We start from the raw sequence: 20,563 nt of genomic DNA, 5'->3' as shown, positions 1-20,563 counted from the left end.
TAGCGTGTTGGCGGACAAGGGGTAGCGCCCCCCTTTTAACATGCACGGGGAGAGGGAGGGCGCCAAAGGGAGCCATTTCTGTGGCCTTATAGTAACGAAATATAATTACAGTTGTTATAATATTAAGATGTATTTTGTTAGTAAACTACTAGGACAGCAATCTCAATTGTTACATCCAGAAAGCAACAAGCCTTGGAGAGTTCGTACTTTTGGTTTAAATGATCTATACGTGCATTTATTTGTGCTATATATACCTAACTAATTATATTAGAAGGGTGATACATGTGTAGATTCTAAAAAAAAAATACACACAAATGTATGTGTGACATGCCTGGTTAGAGGAATGTTTTTCAGCTAAATTGTAAAATCAAGCGTTTGAGTTTGATCCAATTTGAAACGTTCGATCGGACCTTTGCTCGTATTCGGTTTGTTTATAAACCGAATAGAATCGAACTAAGCGTTTATTCAACCGAGCCAAAGTCGAACGAGCGTCTTTTGATCCAATCATTTTTCAACCGAACGCCGAGCGAGTTGTGGCACCCGAGGAAAATCCATAGTCATCTTGACTTACCGTTTCATCTCTCTGAGACTGCTTATTAAATTTCGGGACGAAATTTCTTTCAAGTTGGGGATGATGTGACAACCCGCAACTTTAGGTTATTACTTTAACTTAACCACAGTTAATTAAATCATACATTCATAACACTGCATTTAACTAGGGTTAGTTAAACGAGTCTACGTTGGTAATTCGGGGAATTACCGGAACATGTACATGATAACTCTCGAACATTGGCAACTGATCCGAATAATAATTATAAGCGGATAGTTTATACAAAACTTATGTGTTGCACGACAAATACGTGAACTATGTGTTTTAATTGTAAATTACATGTTATTATATGGGTTTTGTGTAAATCTTTAGGGAGTGTTTAGAGTTATTTGTGAGACTCTAATAATAACCACTCAACCCTAATCTTACCACAAAACTCACTACGCAGTTGTTTTCTACACACATTTTCTCTAAATCTTTGGTCATTCAAGTTCCACATAAATCATCAATCTTGATCTCTCCAATTCTCTTAGAATCATCTCTACATCAATCTAAGGAAAGTGTTCATGCTTTGTGTTGTTAATCTTGTTCTTTTGATTTTAATGTGAAACCCTAGACATCCAAACAATCTGTGTTTTTGTTCCAAATAAAGGAATGTGTGATGATTGATAAATGATAATTGTTGTAGACTAAATGAATGTGTAATGATTGTTCAATGATTAAGGATATTAGAGGAATGATAAAACTGTTAGATTGGTCGATTTGATGCCTGACATGATTGATTTCTATGCATTTGGGGTTTTCTATTCGTGAAAACGTTGAAGAAAGGGATTTTTAGAATTACTAACGGTGTTGTTCCCAATGAAACCGAAGCTCTTGCCTAAGAGTAATGCTCATGTTGTCCAGCTTTTATGATGTTGAGTGTTGGTAACAAATGTGTTGTTTTTTGGTTTATACTTTTGGATGTTACATCTTAAAGTATTATAGTGGCGTTAGAGAACTAGAGATTGTATTGTTGTGTGTCCTTTTTTTTGTGGTGTTGTAGCTTGTAGGGGTGACTAGTTGGTGGTTTAAGGGAAAGCCTCATGTTGGTTAATGGATGTTCATCGAATCGAATATCGAATTTTCGAATTATTCGAATCGAATTATTCGAATAATTTTTATTTTATCTTGAATTCGTATTCGATTCGAATTCGATTAAAACTTACCAAATTCGATTCGAATTTGTATTCGAATAAAAAACCCAATTCGTATTCGATTCGTATTGATTCGAATTCGAATACATTCGATTTAATTCAGATTCTTTAAAACCATGTAAAAAACTATCGAAATGAAACATAAATTTTAAAACAGCCATAAAGCACGATATCACATTAAAAGTTCCAAATAAAGTATCATAAGTTTAAATTTAAAATGAGAAGTTGGGAATAACCACTCCACATTACAAGTTAATATTTTTAGGGTTATAAATATATTAACAGACTTGTTACTTAGATTTTAGTTATGGGTCATGTAGTGGGTGTGGTAGTGGGTAATTCTAATACTTGGAAAAAATTTTGAAAATCATTTATAGTATAGCTTAATAAAAGTTATATATGCATTATATAAAAATAATAAATAAAATTTATAATTTTTATTCGAATTTCGAATCGATTTTGAAATTATAAATTCGTATTCGATTTACTTTACTCGAATTGAATCGAATTCGAATTCAAATTCTTTTAATCGAAACGAATTCTTGATATTCGAATTGAATTTGAACGAATTTCGAATTTTTCGAATTTAAAACGAATACATGTAAATTTGAGCGTGTAAATTTAATTTGTAATATTGTATTTGAAAATGAATAATAATGATAGGTGTAAAAAAATAGAATTTGGATTGATTTTGATTGGTATTTTAATTCGTTATCGCAATATATAGCGTTTTCAAGATAATACTCCAAGACGCAGACAGTGGTGGGTAGCCTAAGCCCACCATCTCTAGTTTCAGGGAAAACCAGCCGCCAGAAGGCCCACTGCAGTAATACCTTAATACCCGGTTGGAATCAAAGAGCTACAGCCAATTGGCCAATGCACATAAGAGTATTTTGGTTTTTTACGCCTTCATCTTAAGAAAAATGGTAATTACAAAACAAAAATAATTCTAAAAGAAATAAACAAATATATAAATCCAACATCATATACATTATAGAATCATGACAACATGTGAGTCATAACTTTTCTGTATAAATACAGTAACCATGAAAGTCTACTACTGAAAACATGTAAACATGTGAGCCATAACTTTTTTACACACAACAGCAGTTCACTCATGTGCAAAATGAAATCTCTAAACAACAAAAATCTACCCAAGAACCAACATCAACTCATATTCGACACGACCTCGACCTGAAACCCGTCAAAAGAGTGTTTACTCACACGCTCTTATATCATCTATAACATCCATAGCCTTTATCCTATCGATATCAAAGGTAACAATCGGAACAGATGACGGTCTCTTGATGGGAAACAACGGATCCCGCTTAAGTTCATGGGTCGGGGAATGACTGCTGCTTTTAGTTAGCCTATGTTGCTTGCTTAACCTGTTTCTGGTGTCAAAATTCTGACTTTTGCTGATTACTAGGGTCGGTTTTCTTTTGCTAACATCCTGAAGCAATAGCATTTCTTCGGTTGTGAGTGCAGGCAACAGAAAATCAGACCAGTTTCGAGAGCGAATAGGAGACTTTACAGGTGATTTTTTTCCACTGTTTATATCCTTTGAAGGGCAGACGAGATGATGAAGCCCAATGACTAGCTTAAGAATATATTCATCAGTTTTTAACTGATCGGCATAGTGGAGAGTCTCTATTCTTAATGGAATTTTACGGTTTGCCTCGTATCTACAGGAAATTAATTAGCTGTTTAAATGAAACAGGATCTCGGTACAGCAGAAACAAGTAGAGGTGCCGACTTCGACTCATTTACTTATGAATGGGTCAAACTTCAGGTTATGTGTTGGCCCATTTACTAAACTTTAGGTTACGTGTTATCTCTAACATGTTAACCGGGTTAAGTAATATAAAGAAGTTAAAGAGAAAACCCGACATCATCCAAGGGTACATATCCTAAATCAATTTTACTAATGAGTAGATTGCCATTTTAGTCCCTGAGTTTTTGTCTAAATTGCCATTTTAGTCCAAATAGTTTTTTTTTCTCCTCTGGGTCTCTGACTGTTCCTCTTGCTTGCCATTTTGATCACATTGCCTAACTTAGTCTAAAAACCAGGTTATAATTAGGGGTATTTTTGGCATTAAATTATTATGAGGTTTATAAATTATGTTGTAAACTACCCCTAGTTATCACTACACAACAGTTATGCCAAAAATACCCCCTGCTTATCACTACACAATAGTTATGCCAAAAATACCCTTGGTTATAACCAGATTTTTAGACTGAGTTAGGTAATGTGATCAAAATGGCAAGAAAATGGAAAAGTCAGGGACTCAGAGAAGAAAAAAAACTATTTGGACTAAAATGGCAATTTGGACCAAACCTCAGGGACTAAAATGGCAATTTACTCTTTACTAATAAAAGTTAATTAACCTCTGATTAATATAACTATTGTGATCATATTCGTCAACCCAATCAATCCGTACCAAAAATGTCAGTTTGACATGTTGATCTAACCCACTTACCCACCTGACCCACCCATTGTGCCACGTCAAGAAAAGAGCAACGGAAATAGAACTCACCCTGTGTTTACCCATTCTCCAACCCAGCCAAAGGCATGATGAGCTCTGCATTGACCCGATTTGGTGTTCAACATGATGCAAGATTAGCAGTTAATAAATAAATAATAAAATATATATTAAACTAGAACTTCAACTAGTTTTTTTTATATCTGGAATGTTTTGAAAGTCAAGGGGGCATTTGGACGTGTATTGTAATTGATGAAGGTGACTTGTTTAAACGCCTGTGATTATCTGATTAACTCATTCTCTGGATTAAATTCTGAATTAGCAATTATCACTTTGATAATGCATATCCAAACACACCCAAAATGCTCATTTCCATACAGTTCTTCAAGATAAGTTGATGTTTTGGATATGTATTAATAATGATTATTGTGACTAAGAGTTGCAATAATCACTCTAAAATACACATCCAAACACACCCAAATGCCCCCCCCCCCCCCCCCTTTTTTTAATTCCATACAAAAAGAATGTTAAGTTATAGACCAGAAGAAAGTAGTCATGAATGTCAAGAATTACTTGGTTGTGTTTGTTGCAATTGGAACAAGCCATTGTAGAGTTTTCTTCATTTCTCCTTTAATTTCAGGAACGGTAAGCTGCAATAGAAAACAAAAACACTTTATCACATGTAAAGAAAATGGAAAATCAATGATGATGCATGTTTAGAAAGCAATGGAAGGACAAAACACATTGAAATTACGAAGTGAGAAGTTTACTAATGGGATCATTGTGACTCAGTTTGTTAAGTCTAATGACCAATAGTGAACGTGTTCACAAAATCTTTTAAGGTTAACCAGCTTGGAGCATTTGATATGTATATTTTAGTTTGTTACGTATATACTCAACCCCGGGACCTCAAGTGCAATCGATTTCAATGCCACTTAGCCCATCACCTTGAGAACGTGTTAAAATATTAGGGTTAAGCCCATTAGCATCAGGGTTGCCTGTTACGTCTATGTATACCTGAAGGGGTATGGTCCTAAATCCTGCACCGACCATACGAGTCAGCCTCAGGTCGCGTGCGAGACCATACCCAAGTTAAACCAAATTGATAACTTTCCCGACATTGCGCCTACAGCCTACTAAATAGATGTGTTCCAAGTCGCGCACGAGGCCAGGACCAAAACAAGATCAGTTCTGACACTTAGCTCCTTGGGTAAAAGACCTGGCTTCCTTGACCTTGCGCCGACTACACGGGATATGCCCGGGTCGCGAGGTGGGAAGAAGCGCGGGTAAACATCGGACAAGTACAAAAGGTACGACTAGCAGAGCAGTGGGCCAATGTGATAGTGGTCTATTATTTTTAAACCTCTTTTAACAACATAGCACCGACTCTAAATCAATAGCAGCTAAAATTGGAGCCAGTTGAATCTGAATTTAATGCCGTCACCAAATCAGTGGCTTATGTACTAAAGTCAAACATAAGATGAATGGACGCACTAGTTGTTTTTTTTTTTTTTTTTTTTTTTTTTTGTAATTTGATGATTGGCAAATGTGATGGTGGTCTATTATTTTTAAACCCTATATACCATTTTGATATGTGGTAATGGGTTTAGGGGCTTATGTGTAATATTGTATTAAGTACAGGGTCTTGTATGTTAGTGAGTAAGTCTGGGTAGTGTGTTTACGTTAGTTGTACGATAGTCAAGGGGTCTATGTGTAAAATAGTGGTTAGAAGCTGTTACATATAGTTGGTCGTTGTAATGAAACGGTTATCGATTTGGTGCGAATCTCTTTCTTCTGTCATTTCTTATCACATTTAGAGAAATAATACACCGCTCTGGTTATAAGCATTCCACGAAGACAAAATTGCCTTCATTTAATCAATCAACAACACATGTGGGGGCTGCGGCCACCGGTTAATGTGCTAGTGAGTAGTTACGATCTGGCAAAAAAGGGCGGTAAATGAGAGGCAGAGAAGAGAAGGGGGCACCTGCAAACGGTGTGACGGCGGTGGTGGTGGTGGATGATGTAGGAGGAGGTGGTGAAGTTAGGGTTAAAGAAAGGGGGTAGGATTTAACTTTTGTGTCTGTTTTTTTTTTTTTTTTCATTTGTACATGTTGCTTAAAAAATTGTAAATTATGTAAAAAAGACATAAATACCCCTAATTTGACAGTAAAAAGTGAACGAAGTTAATGAACTGGATGAAAATGGCAAGTTTTTTTGAAACCACAGGGACGATAATGTGAGAAAAAAACCTTTTGGATGAAGGTGACCAAAATGAATAAACCACAGGGATGCAAATGGCAGTTTGCTCTAAGGATAAAAATACAAAACCCTATATCGCAACTACATATATAATACTGGAAAAAATAGACTGCAAAGTAGACAAAGAATCTACAAAATGCAACCAAAAAACTCTGCAAAATAGATTATTAATTTGTACCTCTTCCTTTGGGTGAAACCCATGTAATTTGGAGCGTATTGCTAACTTAATATTACGCGGTAGTCCTTGGTACAAAGAATCTCTTGTATGCGGAGACACAGAACCTGAGTGAGTGACCTGATGTGTATCATTAAATACTTTTATTACAATTTATATTAGAATAAATTGTGTTTTTGGCCCATGTGGTTATATCACTTTTACTATATTAGCACAAAATAAGAATTGTTAGCATATCTGCCCCCGTGGTCTCTATAACTAACCATTTTAGCCCCCATGGTCTCTAAAACTAACATTTTGGTCCCCATGATCTCTAGACTTAGGGGCCAAAATGGTTAGTTATAGAGACCATGGGGGCAGGTATGTTAAAAATTCTTATTTTGGGCTAATATAGTAAAAGTGATATAACCACAGGGGCCAAAAACGTAATTTACTCTTTATATTATTACCATTACTCCTTATCAAACAGAATATATACTGGTATCCATGTTTATGTCTGAAAGAACAAGCATTATAAATGTAGGTAAAGGATCAAATAAAAATAATATTAACATACGAAACGTACGCATTGAGGGAAAAAGCAAAAAGTGACGGTGTCATTTTGGTAATTATCAGCAACTTCAAAATTACTGGGGGAAAAAGCAAAAAGTGTCTTGTAGAGTAATTTTGAGCATCTGTAGAGTAATTTTGGGAAATGTAGGGTAATTATCAAATTACTCTAGTAGAGTAATTTTGACTTTCTGTAGAGTAATTTTGTTAGCATTTAGTTATGGGGTTTAGCTTTATGGTTTAGTTTTACCTTTTAGTTGTGTGTGTGTGTGTGGGGGGGGGGGGGGAGGTTAGTGTAATTTTGATAATTACCCTACAATTTTGATAATTACCCTACACGACCAAAATTACTCTACATGAACATTTACAATGGTTTAGGTTTTTTTAGGTTTTTGGGGGGTTGGGTGGGTTAGTGTAATTTTGATAATTACCCTACAATTTTGATAATAATTACCCTACACGACCAAAATTACTCTACATGAACTTTTACAAAATTACTCTACAGAAGCTCAAAATTACTCTACTAGAGTAATTTTGAAGTTGCTGATAATTACCAAAATGACACCGCCACTTTTTTTACTTTTCTTTCAATTCGTATGTTTATTTTATTTTCACGGGAACTTAACTCTATAAATGTATGATCACACAGCTAATAATATCTAAAAGAACAGAAAGTAATAACATTAGCATAGTGTAGAGCAAGACCAGCTGCTCCCAAGTTCTTCCGGTTGCTTTTTGCTGGTGTTTGGGTATCTGAAATAACATTCAGAAGGTAAAATATAAAATTATATAGGGAAAGGTTCAAATACATAGTCTCATAAAAAAAATCGTACGAAGGGTATCAAATGGACTCTGATTGAACCCATTCTAGAGGCATTGGAACCGTTTCGTCAAACTCTACGATACTAGTCAATCCAGGAGGCAGGCAACATCTTGAAATGATGGCGAATCGGCAAATAAGTGTATTTGGAAGCGGATCTTACCAGTAAAAAAGATAAACTTAAAACTAAAATCAAACAAGTTGCTCGTTTAGAAGACCTACCAGCTGTTCCCAAAGCATGATGAATCTCAAAGTGCAAGAATTGCACAATGTCTACGAGTTGCTCCATCACCTTACATAAAAAAATATAAGTACTTAGTGAAATATTACACCCTTTCCAAGAGAATATCCCTTATAGCTTAAACAGAAAAACCATTGCACCTAAAGTGATGAAAAAAATAATAATAATAAGCATACTATAAAGGACACAATTGTATTCTACTCTTCACAAAGATATATAGTTATAGTTTGTTACCTCTTCCAAAATCTTGGACCAAAGTGACTTCTTTTGCAAACTTCTCACGCGCTTCTTTTGACTCTTCAATTCTGCCCTCAAGATAGCCAGTGGCGGATCTAGAAAAAAACGTCAAGGGGCAACGTTTCAAAAATTTCTTTTCTATAGGGGCAGCGAAATAAAAACGTCAATTTTTTCCAAAATTTACACTACCGCCGGAGCGTCAAGGGGTTGCAGGGACTACCCCTTGTATCAAGCTATATCCGCCCCTAAAGATAGCTAATCTGACCCCTTTATATAATAATATAATATTTAACGAATATTAAGTTACATCATACATGTGCACTAGGTACTTCAAGCCAAAAACTTACCAAATATTCATGCACACGACCCATCTCACCGTATGAAAAATAAAATCGAAAATAAATAATAATTAGAGTTAACTTTCGTTTTGCTTCCTGTGGTTTGGTCATTTTAACGGTTTTGCTCCAATAGTTTAAAAATAGCCATTTTCCTCCCTGATCTTTCGAGTTTGTCGCTAGTTTGCTCCCTAGCTCTAAATCAGTTAAAACGTTCAATTAATAGTAGGGGTATTTCGGTAATTTACTCCCTCGCTATAACTCAACTAAAACGTTTGGTTAAAAGTCGCGGTAGTTGTGGCCGGCAGGTGGTAGTTGCAGGTGGTGGATGGTTGTGGATGGTGGTGTCCGATAGAAAGAGTGGTTGGAAAGATGGGGGATCAGAAAAGAATTACTTATATACATGTAAATAAACAAGCTATAGGTTTATTTAGGTAAAAAGACTTACATGCCCTTGCTTTTATCTATAAAATTACCAAAATACCCTTCTAGTTAATGGATTTTTTGGATGGAGTTAGAGGCGGGGAGCAAAATGACGATAAGTTAGAAAGATCAGGGAGGAAAATGGCTATTTTTAAACTATTGGGGCAAAACCGTTAAAATGACCAAATCACAGGGAGCAAAATGGAAGTTAACTCTAATAATTATAATAATAATAACATCTAAATAAGGATTATGGTCATAGCAAAGGTAACTGAATATCATCTCCACATTTTTCTGAGGATAATGGTTACCTGGTGGAGAAAGATTGGGGTTCTCTAATATTTGTTCTCGTCGAAAAATTTGTTCAAGCCGGTCCAGCTCTTGTAACTCATGCCATAATTCCTGCATGCAAAATCACTTTACTTTGATTTCTAACGCTACACATGTATATAAACACACACATATACATACATATATATACATATATATATACACACACATATATATATGTGTGTGTATGTATACAGTTACACACATATATAGGGGTGCATTCGATACATACTCAATTTAAGTAAAGAAATGCAATAAGCACTTGTACAGTTGTACGTGGTGCTGATAGTAGTAGGTGAGAGAAAGATACACGGTTATGTGGTTACATTACTAAAGCAAAGCAATGGATACACGTATGCATTTCTCACAATTCTCCACTTAAAAGTGATTATTTATTGAATATGCCCCTACATACCTATATGTGTGTATGTGTGCGGTTACATGATATGTATCACATTTAAAGCAAAGCAATATGTACATGTGTTTATGCATTCCTCACATCTCATTCATCTTTTTTTTTTTATCTTTTTTTATAAGCTTTGAAGTTGTTGCTTCAAATTGAGGTACCGGACAATCGTTATCAATTTAAAGAAGTCCAATATGCACATCATAGTATGAACTACTATTCCTTTTTCTGTATTTTTCCCCTTCTAAATATGCAAAGAAATTAGAACAGAGATATTATATAGAGTAGCAAATACTCACTGCAGTATACTGAACCAAATTCTTCAAATGCCGCATGGTGGTTTCTGCTTCTTCTTTTAGTTGTTTCTGGGGAATTAGTTCCAAATCCAAACTAAACAATATAACAAACACATTAGCATCATGTGCAAATCGAATTCGACAAAACAGATTTATGACTTCGAGGTGGCAGAACGGGTCAAAAGACTCAATACAGGTATTTTCCGGTACAAGTCAGATCGAAAGGCAGAAACAGTTTTGTCCAAAAAGAAAATTATTTTTTAATTAACTAGTGTCAAATAAGATTTCAATGATTAACGTTATTTGGATGAAAATATAATTCTTTATAACAAAATAGTTCAAGAGGTTGACTGGTTCCGTTTTAAGAAATTTTCTTTTACCCTTTTGGCATGTTAACCAAGTGACGCATTCATAAGCAAACGGGTCGAAATTGCCACCTCCAATTTATATCCACAAAAATTACCTCGCAAAATAACGGTCCAGGTTGTGCCATTGAGGATCTTTGCTTCGATTTCCAAATCGAACCACTTCTCCAGAAAAGATTTTTAATTCTTCCCTATAAACATCATAAAAGCAACATTCTAAAAATCCGCCATTTTAAATAAAAAGCAATGATTTTATCATGGCAAATTGGAAATAAATAATCACACCTAACTCTATTTGGCCGATAATAATCCCAGGTCAGTTATTGGCCCATAATAATTCGAACTGATCAATTTTTTTAGAAAATAGTCCGCCGTTAAAATAGCTTAACGGAATTAAGTTTTTTTCCGAATTACAAATCGATGTTTTAGGGCGTTTGATCAGAACGAGGATACGAGTCGATTGATGTAAAACTTACCTCGAAATACTGCCCCAACCAACGAAAATGGTGCTTCAATTCGGGTGTTTAAACTTCCAATTAACAAAAATCAAGCCATTTCGAGCACAATTTCAAGGTAAGTTTTACATCAATCGACTCGTATCCTCGTTCTGATCAAAAGCCCTAAAACATCTGTCTGTAATTCGGAAAAAACTTAACTCCGTTAAGCTATTTTAACGGTGGACTATTTTCCAAAAAAAATTGACCAGTTCGGATTATTATTGGCCAATAAGTGGCTTGGGATTATTATCGGCCAAATTGAGTTAGGTGGAGTTATTTATTTCCAATTTGCCTTTTATCATTAGATACATTCATGCTGCCCACCTTTTATCAAATGCAGCAATTCTGAGGAGCTCATCCATGTCTTCTGATATTAGAAGTTGCACACCTTCTGAAGGCAACACTACCTCTTTTAAGTGTTTTACGTTATCCTTTGAAAGAGATTGCATCAAAGAGGCACCCTTAACGATTGTGTTTGCAACTTCAATTGATAATATTGATAATTTATTTCCTTTTGTTACCACCCCAGGCGCAAAAACAAGATTGCCCAGCATATCTACTGCCTTTCCAAAACCAGCGGTCTGCATTACTCGATTTAAAAAAAAAAAAAAGGTTGTAAAAAACGGGTAGTCGGGCAGGTTAGGAAATGGTTTGATACAGTTGAGTTTTTAATACAGACCAGTTCAGATTGGCATCACACAATTTTCTCTAAGATAATAACTATTTAATGAATCTGAATAAATTATAAAACTATGAAGTAATAACTTAGTCTTTTGATGAAACAATTTAGGTGGCCAATACCGGCCAATCAATACCGGCGACGGCAACCTTTAGCGACGACAGGTGGCCAATACCGGCCAATCAATACCGGCGACGCTTTACCGGCGATATGTCGCCGCTAAAGGTCAATACCGGCGACAAATTGGACCAATACCGGCGACACCAGTCGCCGCTAAAAGTGGCCCGTTCTTGTAGTGTGAATTCAGCGTTTGTGAAACTTTGAGTGTTTCCTTTTTAGTTAAGTTCTAAATTTCTACCTATTTGACCCATTGAAATTATAGCAAAAAACAGCACAAATTGACACAATCATGAGTAAAAGCGTTGAAATTAATTCCTCCTTTGAATGAATACGTATCTAAGAACTCATACAGGTATTGTGTTTTAGCTTAGATGCGTTTAAGCCGCACACAATGCAGCAGAATAGGGTTTCTATACCAAACTAGATGCATACGATCTTCACGCTCAAGTTAAGACACGAAGACATATCAAGTTATTGGTTATTTTCTTCATTGGGACTTTGGCCTTCTTAGGTTTCCCATAGTTACTTGGCTTAATAGAAAGCAAAAAAATTGAAAGAATCCATCACCTTATCAACTAAAATCTGGAAATTCCTAAAGGCTAATATTGTGAGAATTTCACAAACTGTGTATTAATGATCAAAACATAGTTGTCAAAAGCGCAAAAGGCGCGCGCCTAGGCGCAGCGAGGCGAGCCTATAGCGCCTGGTGGTAGCCTATGCGCAAAAATGGGTCTTTTTTTTAAAAACGGTGGTCAGGCGCAAAAAGGCGCGCGCCTAGGCGTAAAAACGGTGCTCGGGCGCAAAAAGGCGCGCGCCTAGGCGTAAAAACGGTGCTCAGGCGCAGTTTAAAAGTTCAAAAACACAGCACCAATGACCATGACCATTAAAAAGAATCCGAGTGCGTGCAAAAACTCCCTCACGCGGGCCCGGGTTTTCAGAGTTGCATTCGTGTCCGCAGGCACGCACGAGTTCCAACCAAATTCCAGTTCAAAAACTCATTTTTTGCACCCCCTTGCACGCGGGTAGGACTTGTGGTAAAACATGCCATAAAGCTACAATTGAGTAGTAAAGACTTTAACTTATAAACAACCACTCAATGTGTTCCCACACCAATGTGGGACAAAGTATTTACCACCTTTTGAGACTTTTATTTAGACACCCAAAACTTCCAACATATAAGTTCTAAACTTTTGCTACTAACTATTAGTTACATGATCTTAAATGACATATATAATAGTTTTTTTATTTTATTAGTGGAATCTTATTTATTTTCAAAGCATAACATATTTTTTTTATATATTTTTTTCTCTAAAGCAGGTGTAGCTTCCTAAAATTATTTAAGGGTGTACCTATTGGCACACCCATTTGCCTATCTACACACCTTAAAAGGTGTTTTTCGTCCTTATATGCACACCCTGCGGTATCAAACTGTGGCCAAAACGCGGCGTTTTGGTCCGGTTAACCAGAAAAAGATTGACGGGTTTCTGACGAGTCTGTTGACCGGACCAAAACGTCGAGCTTTGGCCGCGTTTTGGTCCTGTCAACCAGACAAAAGACTGACACCCGGTCTGGTTGCAAGACCAAAACGCGGCCAAAGCTCGGCGTTTTGATCCGGTCAACAGGCCCGTCAGACATACGTCAGTTTTTATCTGGTTAACCGGACCAAAACGCCACATTTTGGCCACAGTACGACACTACAGTGTGTGCATATGAGGACAAAAACCACCTTTTTAGGGTGTTGGGCCTTATTTAAAGAGTTACACAATTGTCAAAAACATGTGATTCAAATGTCAACAAAATCACATTACCAGACCAAGTATCCAAAAAGTTCACCTTTGTTGACTTCGTTGACCTTGATATATTTAATGAAACCCTAGCCAATCTCGGAATCCCATCATCATCATCCAATACATACGAACCAGCATTCATCTCCGGAAAAGGAAACGGTTCTCTCAAAGTATGGTTATCATCATCATCCATTCTTCCATTATCAATATCCTCAGCGGATCTAGAATTACTTCCACCCATCTTCTCACTTAATTAACGGTTTAACACCCTCTAAACGTTGACTTCCTGTCAAACTCAAACAGAAACCCTAAAATAGTAAATTCATCAAACACCTCACTCATTCTTCAACAAATTCGTTTCACAGTGTAACAATTGGAACCGTAAGCAGCGATCATAACACCTAATAGTTCAGGCAAACTAAATCGATGACGAATTCGACGAAAATTTAACGAGAACTTACGGAATTAAAGCAGGCGGAACAAGTTAACCTGCAAATTGGATTGGAGATTGATTTGAGTGGACTGAATATGGATATTGAAGCATGTTGTGATAATTTGTTGATGTGAATTTGAATTTGTGAGGTTACGTATGAAGGAGTGTTAGAATTATCTGGGCTGTTACTTCAGCGAGAAATATCGTGTGAAGGCAGTTCAATTTCTGGGGAACGCCGTAACCAAGTCTGACGCAGTACAATTTCCGGGAAACGCCGTAACCAAGTCTGACTAATCCAACGCGAGCTCAGTTAAGGCAACATAGTCTGGTCAGATCTTGGCTAGGGCTGCCGTTTAAGCGGTGTGACATTGGGTCACTTAAAAAAAGGAGTAAACTGCCATTTTGGTCCCTGTGGTTTGGGCACTTTTGCCATTTTAGTCCAAATCTCAAACTTTTTACATCTGGGTCCCTGTAGTTTGCATTTTGTTGCCATTTTAGTCCAAAATCCAAAAACCTTCTATTTTGACTATTGAAAACTGATTATTTTGTCCTTTAATGCAGGGGCATTTTGGTCCATGTTAATTTATTATAACATTTCAATCATTAATAACATCATCTTCAAGAACATCATCAAACATCATCATCAAAACCCAGAAAATCCAGAAAATCAAGAACATCATCAAAACCCAGACATCGTTCATCTTCAAACATCATCATCAAAACCCAGAAAATAGACAAAAATCAACAAACGATTTCTGAACAAAAACAAATAGACAAAAAACACAAGATGAATTACCATTCTTGTCACACCCCGATTTCCACGTGTCACCGGTGGGCCCGGTGTGGGGTACAGTGACGTAGTTGGCATCGTCATAGACAATCAACACAATATAATAATGCACAGCGGAAGCAGAATAGAAACATTTCAACTTTTAAATAAAGTGTAATAATAAATATCACAGTAGTTGAAATGGATCCACAGGCGGATCAAATAAAATAAGATAAAATAGTTCAACAGATATATTGTCGTCCGAGCTTGCGAGACTATGGTGGACGCTCTTAGGAAACAACCAGCCTATTTCCGTATAGTACCTGCACTTAACCTTTTGGGAAAAATACGTCAGTTTACACTGGTAAATACAAATCAACCATCTCATTTTGAAAATGATTGAAAATTGATTTAAATGCACAAGGCATAAATATTTTTATTAACTTGGGATAATTATATAATATAAACTTGTGAACGAATTACATGCACTTATATCTCTGGTGGCCCGGGATCTGCTGTCCGGGCTAGAGATTAAATGACACACCACATTAAAGAGTTATACACGTCGGGTGTACGCCTACACCCCGTGCTCTGGTCGTGGCCATCTCGTAAGATAATGCCAAGGATATCCGGGACACGGTCAACAACCCCCCAAAGCCTTTAAGTAAGACAAAACTGTTTAAACGAAGTCGCACAAGCTATTCAAGACTGTACACCTATAAGGCGCAGGACTTGTGCGCCCGATCAAGCGGTATTTTAAATACCGTACCCCAAGCCCGTATAGGGAAAATAAGTCAAAATGTATTTACCTGAGCAAGTATGTAACACAAACGGTAAGTGTGGTAGCTTTTACTGGGCCTCCTAATCTGGAACAAAGGTTTATAATTAACCTATTAGATTCCTAACGGGTCTTTTATTTAAGCCTAAGCTTTGACCGGTTAGTTTTAAGAATAATACGGTTTACGCACGCTTAAGCGAAAGACCGGATAGAATGTGATTTAGACCCGACAAGTTTGAATACTTGTATAATATGGGTATACTAAATACATTCTGGATTTTGAAATAAAAATGATATCGTTTGACCCGTTTCGGTCAATTTACGCAAACTAGTTAAGTAAACCGAACCGAACGCGAAAAGGGCGATACGGGTAGACAAATGATTCAAATGCAAGTTCCCTGATATAATATGCTTTAATTATAATATAATATCAGTAAGTTATGTTCTATATTGCCCGGAATAATTTTAAACTCAATTTATGCCTTAGAAGGGCATTTTGGTCTTTTTAAAAGATTATAAAAGAGTCAAATTAGAAATCTGAGTTTCGGGTCTGGTTCATACAGTAAATATACTTAATATAACATATTATATCAGTAGGGTATGACCCATATATCAAATTTATCATTTAAAATCAAACTATGCACCGTAGGGGTATTTTAGTAATTTCACAAGGGCTAAATGTGCCAAAACTGGAAGTCTGAGTTCATATACTTATACTTACTGTTTTTATATGAAAATATGCTAAACACATCAGTAGGTATAGGTCTTATATGTTTAAAACGAGTATAACGTTCACTATGCGCTTAAAAACGCTAAATATGCGATTTAAGGGCGTTTTCGGGTTTTCAAATTAAATCTGAGATTTTTATATTTCCAGAATACTTAAAATAATCATATAAAATCAGTAGAAAAAGGTTTCGGGTCAAAAGGATGTGTAAAACTCATTTTATGGCTTAAACGGTCAAAACCGACATAAGCCGAAATGACTAGGCGATCTAGGATCCGTTCAGCCAAAAATTAATTAAAAATCATCAAAATTCCCAGAATATTATATTACTTCTGTTGGTAAAAAGTTTTGTACCAAAACGTGGCCAGAAACGGGTTCTATGCGAAAAGGACCGTTTATGTAAATTTATAATATAGTTTTACGCTAATGGCCATAACTCACAATCTGGACCACCAACTGATCCGAAACTTTCGGTGCAAGTTCATATATTAGAAATAAAGATTTCTATCCTTTCATTTTTCCAAAAATCCCGTTTTAAATCAAAAAGGGCAAGATAGTCAACTTTATGCATAAACCGGAAACATGCATTCGAATAGGCTAAACATAGACTCAATCAAAGAAAATTCCAGAAAGTTTAACTAAAATAAAAATAGTCAAAAATACTTTCCAATACAGATCTCGAACATGCATGTACGAATCCGAATCGATAGTCTACGAAATAATCGTTTTACAAGACTTTCGGTTCCGATTCGTGGCTATACTATAGATTGTCGAGTTGATGATGATTAAAACACATTCTTATATGTGTTACAAGTTATTTATAATGATCAATCAGATTGCATGTCATCTATATCATTATTCATGTCATTTTTCACAAAAATCGCTTCTGTTGACTTTTTAGAACCATGTTTGACTCGACAATTAGCATGCATATAGTGGGATTCAGATAGTGCCCTTTAGAGGGTTTGTTTCCCACATAAATACCAATCTATAACAGGTTTCAATTCGAGAAATGACTGAAAGAAATCCGTTTAATCAGAAAGTCAAAGCTTATGAACACCCAGTTTGACTTTTAGCAATAATCACAATAAGAACGGATTAAAGAACGAATTGAAAGCTTACAAAGGTCCTATAGGTGATTAGGGAACACTAGAAGTCGGCCTTGTTGATCAGATTATCTCCAGAAAGCTTGCCTTGAAAATTCTTGATAGAGAGCTTCTTGTTTACAACTTCAAGTGCCAAGAACATTGATCAAACTCTGATTTAAAGCCACAAATTCGAGGTTACTGTTGTAGTAGCCATGCATGGCATTTGATTGGAGTAATTGGAGGCAGAAACCAGCTGTTAAGCACTTAAAATCGGACCCAAATCGACCCAAATCGAATTTCTGTTCGCTGGCAGCCCCACGCGGCCCGCTTGGGCTTTACCAGGCGGGTCGCCTGACCCTGGTTCAGCCAAAACAAGTTTCAAACTTGACAGCTTTGGCCCCTGAACTTGTACGCGATGTTTCGGCCACTTTTCTCGACCCGTAAACCCCCAAACTTGGTTTTTAAGAACCTTAGGACTTTTACCAACATGGTAATGTCCTCGGATAACTTTGCGCTCAACCGAAAAGCCATGAAATTCGATGTTGACGCTTTTAGTCCCTTAAGTACGGTTTTGGCCATAACTTTCTCATACGTTGACGAAACTTCATGAAATTTTTACCACATATTCTAGTGAGTATATTTTAGCTATACAAAGCTTCGGGTCTGCCAAAAGTTCACTCAGAGGTATAAATTAAACATGTTGACACTTTTGGCCCCTATAGTTTGCAATACTTCACTTTTGTGCAATTTCCGCGTCGTATGATCCATGAACCATCCGTTTAAGGTTATAAACATTATGTAGGGTTATCATAGAGCCTATTTATCCATTGTTGACACTTTGGACCCTTACGTTCCATAGTTTTCACTGTTTGTCACTTTTAGTCCCTCTAAAGTATGTTTTCACATAACGGAACCTTATGACACGTGTCAAGACATTATTGGACGAAATTTTTCGAGGTGTTACATCCTCACCCCCTTAAAAGAAATCTCGACCCCGAGATTTATTCAAACAAATGGGGATATTTTTCTTTCATCGTGGATTCCACTTCCCACGTGTATTCGGGACCTCTACGGGCATCCCACTTGACCTTAACAATAGGCACGTGCTTCCTTCGAAGCTTCTTTACCTGTCGATCCTCAATCGACAAAGGTTTTTCCACAAATTTTAGACTTTCGTCTATGTGTATATCTGTATGCGGTATAACCAGTGAATCGTCAGTGAAACACTTCTTCAAATGACAGATGTGAAACACATTATGAATGGCACTAAGCTCTTCAGGCAAGTTTAACTTGTAAGCGACCGACCCGACACGTTCGATAATCTCGAAGGGTCCTATATATCTCGGGCTTAGCTTGCCTTTCTTTCCAAATCGCATTACACCTTTCCAAGGTGATACCTTAAGCAACACTTTTTCACCCACATCGAAGTGAAAATCTTTGCGCTTAGGATCCGCATAACTTTTCTGCCTATCCCTGGCAGCTTTCAAACGATCACGGATCTGAACGATCTTGTCTGTCGTCTCAAAGACGATATCTGGTCCAGACAACTGGACATCTCCAACTTCTGCCCAACAAATGGGCGATCTACACTTTCTACCGTATAGGGCCTCAAACGGCGCAGCCTTTATGCTGGAATGGTAGCTATTGTTGTAGGAGAATTCAATCAGTGGTAAGTTCTTATCCCAACTACCACCTAAGTCGATCGCACATGCACGAAGCATGTCTTCCAAAGTCTGAATAGTGCGCTCACTCTGACCATCAGTCTGAGGATGGTAAGCCGTACTAAAATTCAAACGAGTGCCCAACGACTGTTGGAAACTCTTCCAAAAATGCGACGTATATCTAGTATCTCTATCAGAGATAATAGATATAGGTATACCATGTAGCGCTACTATCTTATCGACGTATAATTGAGCTAACATATCTGAGCTATACGTTTCTTTGATGGGTAGAAAATGAGCTGACTTAGTCAGTCTGTCTACTATGACCCATATGGTATCATTTCCCTTTTTCGTCTTTGGCAACTTGGTGATAAAATCCATTGTCACCATTTCCCACTTCCATTTGGGAATTTCAGGTTGCTGAAGCAAACCTGACGGCTTCTGATGCTCAGCCTTGACTTGCGCACAAGTCAAACATTTGGCCACATACTCGGCCACGGACTTTTTCAAACCAATCCACCAGTAGTTTGATTTCAAATCCTGGTACATCTTATCAGCTCCAGGATGAACGGAGTATTTAGAGCTGTGGGCTTCCTGGAGGATAACATCCCGAAGTCCTCCATAAACTGGAACCCATATTCGTCCGTTTAGTCGTAGCATTCCATCTTTGTCGTGGGATAACTGCTCCTCAGTTACTCCCAACTTTTCTGCAGGATAGTTAGCTTCCAGCACCGCTTCCTTCTGTGCAGCTAACACCCTTTCATTCAAATTATTTCTTATTTCAATGCGCTTGGCATTGATTCTGATTGGTTTAACCCTTTCTTTTCTGCTTAAGGCGTCGGCAACCACATTTGCCTTGCCTGGATGGTATCTTATCTCACAGTCATAATCGTTCAAGGTTTCCATCCATCGCCTTTGACGCATGTTCAATTCCTTCTGATTGAACAGATGCTGAAGACTCTTGTGGTCTGAATATATTATACACTTGGTTCCATACAAGTAGTGTCTCCATAGCTTCAATGCAAATACAACCGCACCCAATTCCAAATCGTGGGTGGTGTAGTTCTTCTCGTGCACTTTGAGCTGTCGAGAAGCGTAGGCAATGACTTTGCCTTTCTGCATGAGTACGCAGCCCATGCCAGTATGTGATGCATCACAATACACCACAAATTCATCTATACCATCGGGCAATGTCAACACTGGAGCATTGCTTAACTTCTGCTTCAGAATGTCAAAGGATTCCTGCTGCTTAGGGCCCCAATCAAACTTAATCTTCTTACGGGTCAATGAGGTTAGGGGCGCAGCAATCCTTGAAAAGTTCTCGATAAATCGCCTATAATATCCTGCCAATCCAAG

The 20,563-nt window shown here is 37.0% G+C and overlaps 1 protein-coding gene across 5 annotated transcripts; it reads right to left on the bottom strand.

The window, feature by feature from the left end:
* Positions 1-2,713: 2,713 nt before the first annotated feature.
* Positions 2,714-14,449, bottom strand: LOC110889355 (protein PSK SIMULATOR 1). 5 transcript variants are annotated; one of them, XM_035979517.1, is made up of 13 exons: positions 14,241-14,449; positions 13,798-14,037; positions 11,490-11,746; positions 10,767-10,859; positions 10,307-10,397; positions 9,583-9,673; positions 8,511-8,608; positions 8,258-8,327; positions 7,898-7,968; positions 6,670-6,786; positions 4,803-4,879; positions 4,284-4,328; positions 2,714-3,431 (listed from the first exon to the last, which is right to left on the bottom strand). In XM_035979517.1, the coding sequence occupies exons 2-13, from the start codon at positions 13,990-13,992 to the stop codon at positions 2,963-2,965; spliced, it is 1,674 nt and encodes a 557-aa protein (XP_035835410.1). In that variant the 5' UTR covers positions 13,993-14,037; positions 14,241-14,449; the 3' UTR covers positions 2,714-2,962. The 5 variants fall into 5 exon arrangements, with proteins under 5 accessions (XP_035835410.1, XP_021992563.1, XP_021992562.1 ...); XM_022136871.2 differs by having other exon boundaries at positions 14,213-14,448; XM_022136870.2 differs by having other exon boundaries at positions 13,798-14,152; positions 14,241-14,448.
* Between the last annotated feature and the right edge of the window lie 6,114 nt (positions 14,450-20,563).

The sequence above is a fragment of the Helianthus annuus genome, chromosome 11 (genome assembly GCF_002127325.2).
Source record: "Helianthus annuus cultivar XRQ/B chromosome 11, HanXRQr2.0-SUNRISE, whole genome shotgun sequence".
In the NCBI taxonomy this organism is placed as follows: domain Eukaryota; kingdom Viridiplantae; phylum Streptophyta; class Magnoliopsida; order Asterales; family Asteraceae; genus Helianthus; species Helianthus annuus.
This window is presented reverse-complemented; position numbering and strand designations above follow the sequence as displayed.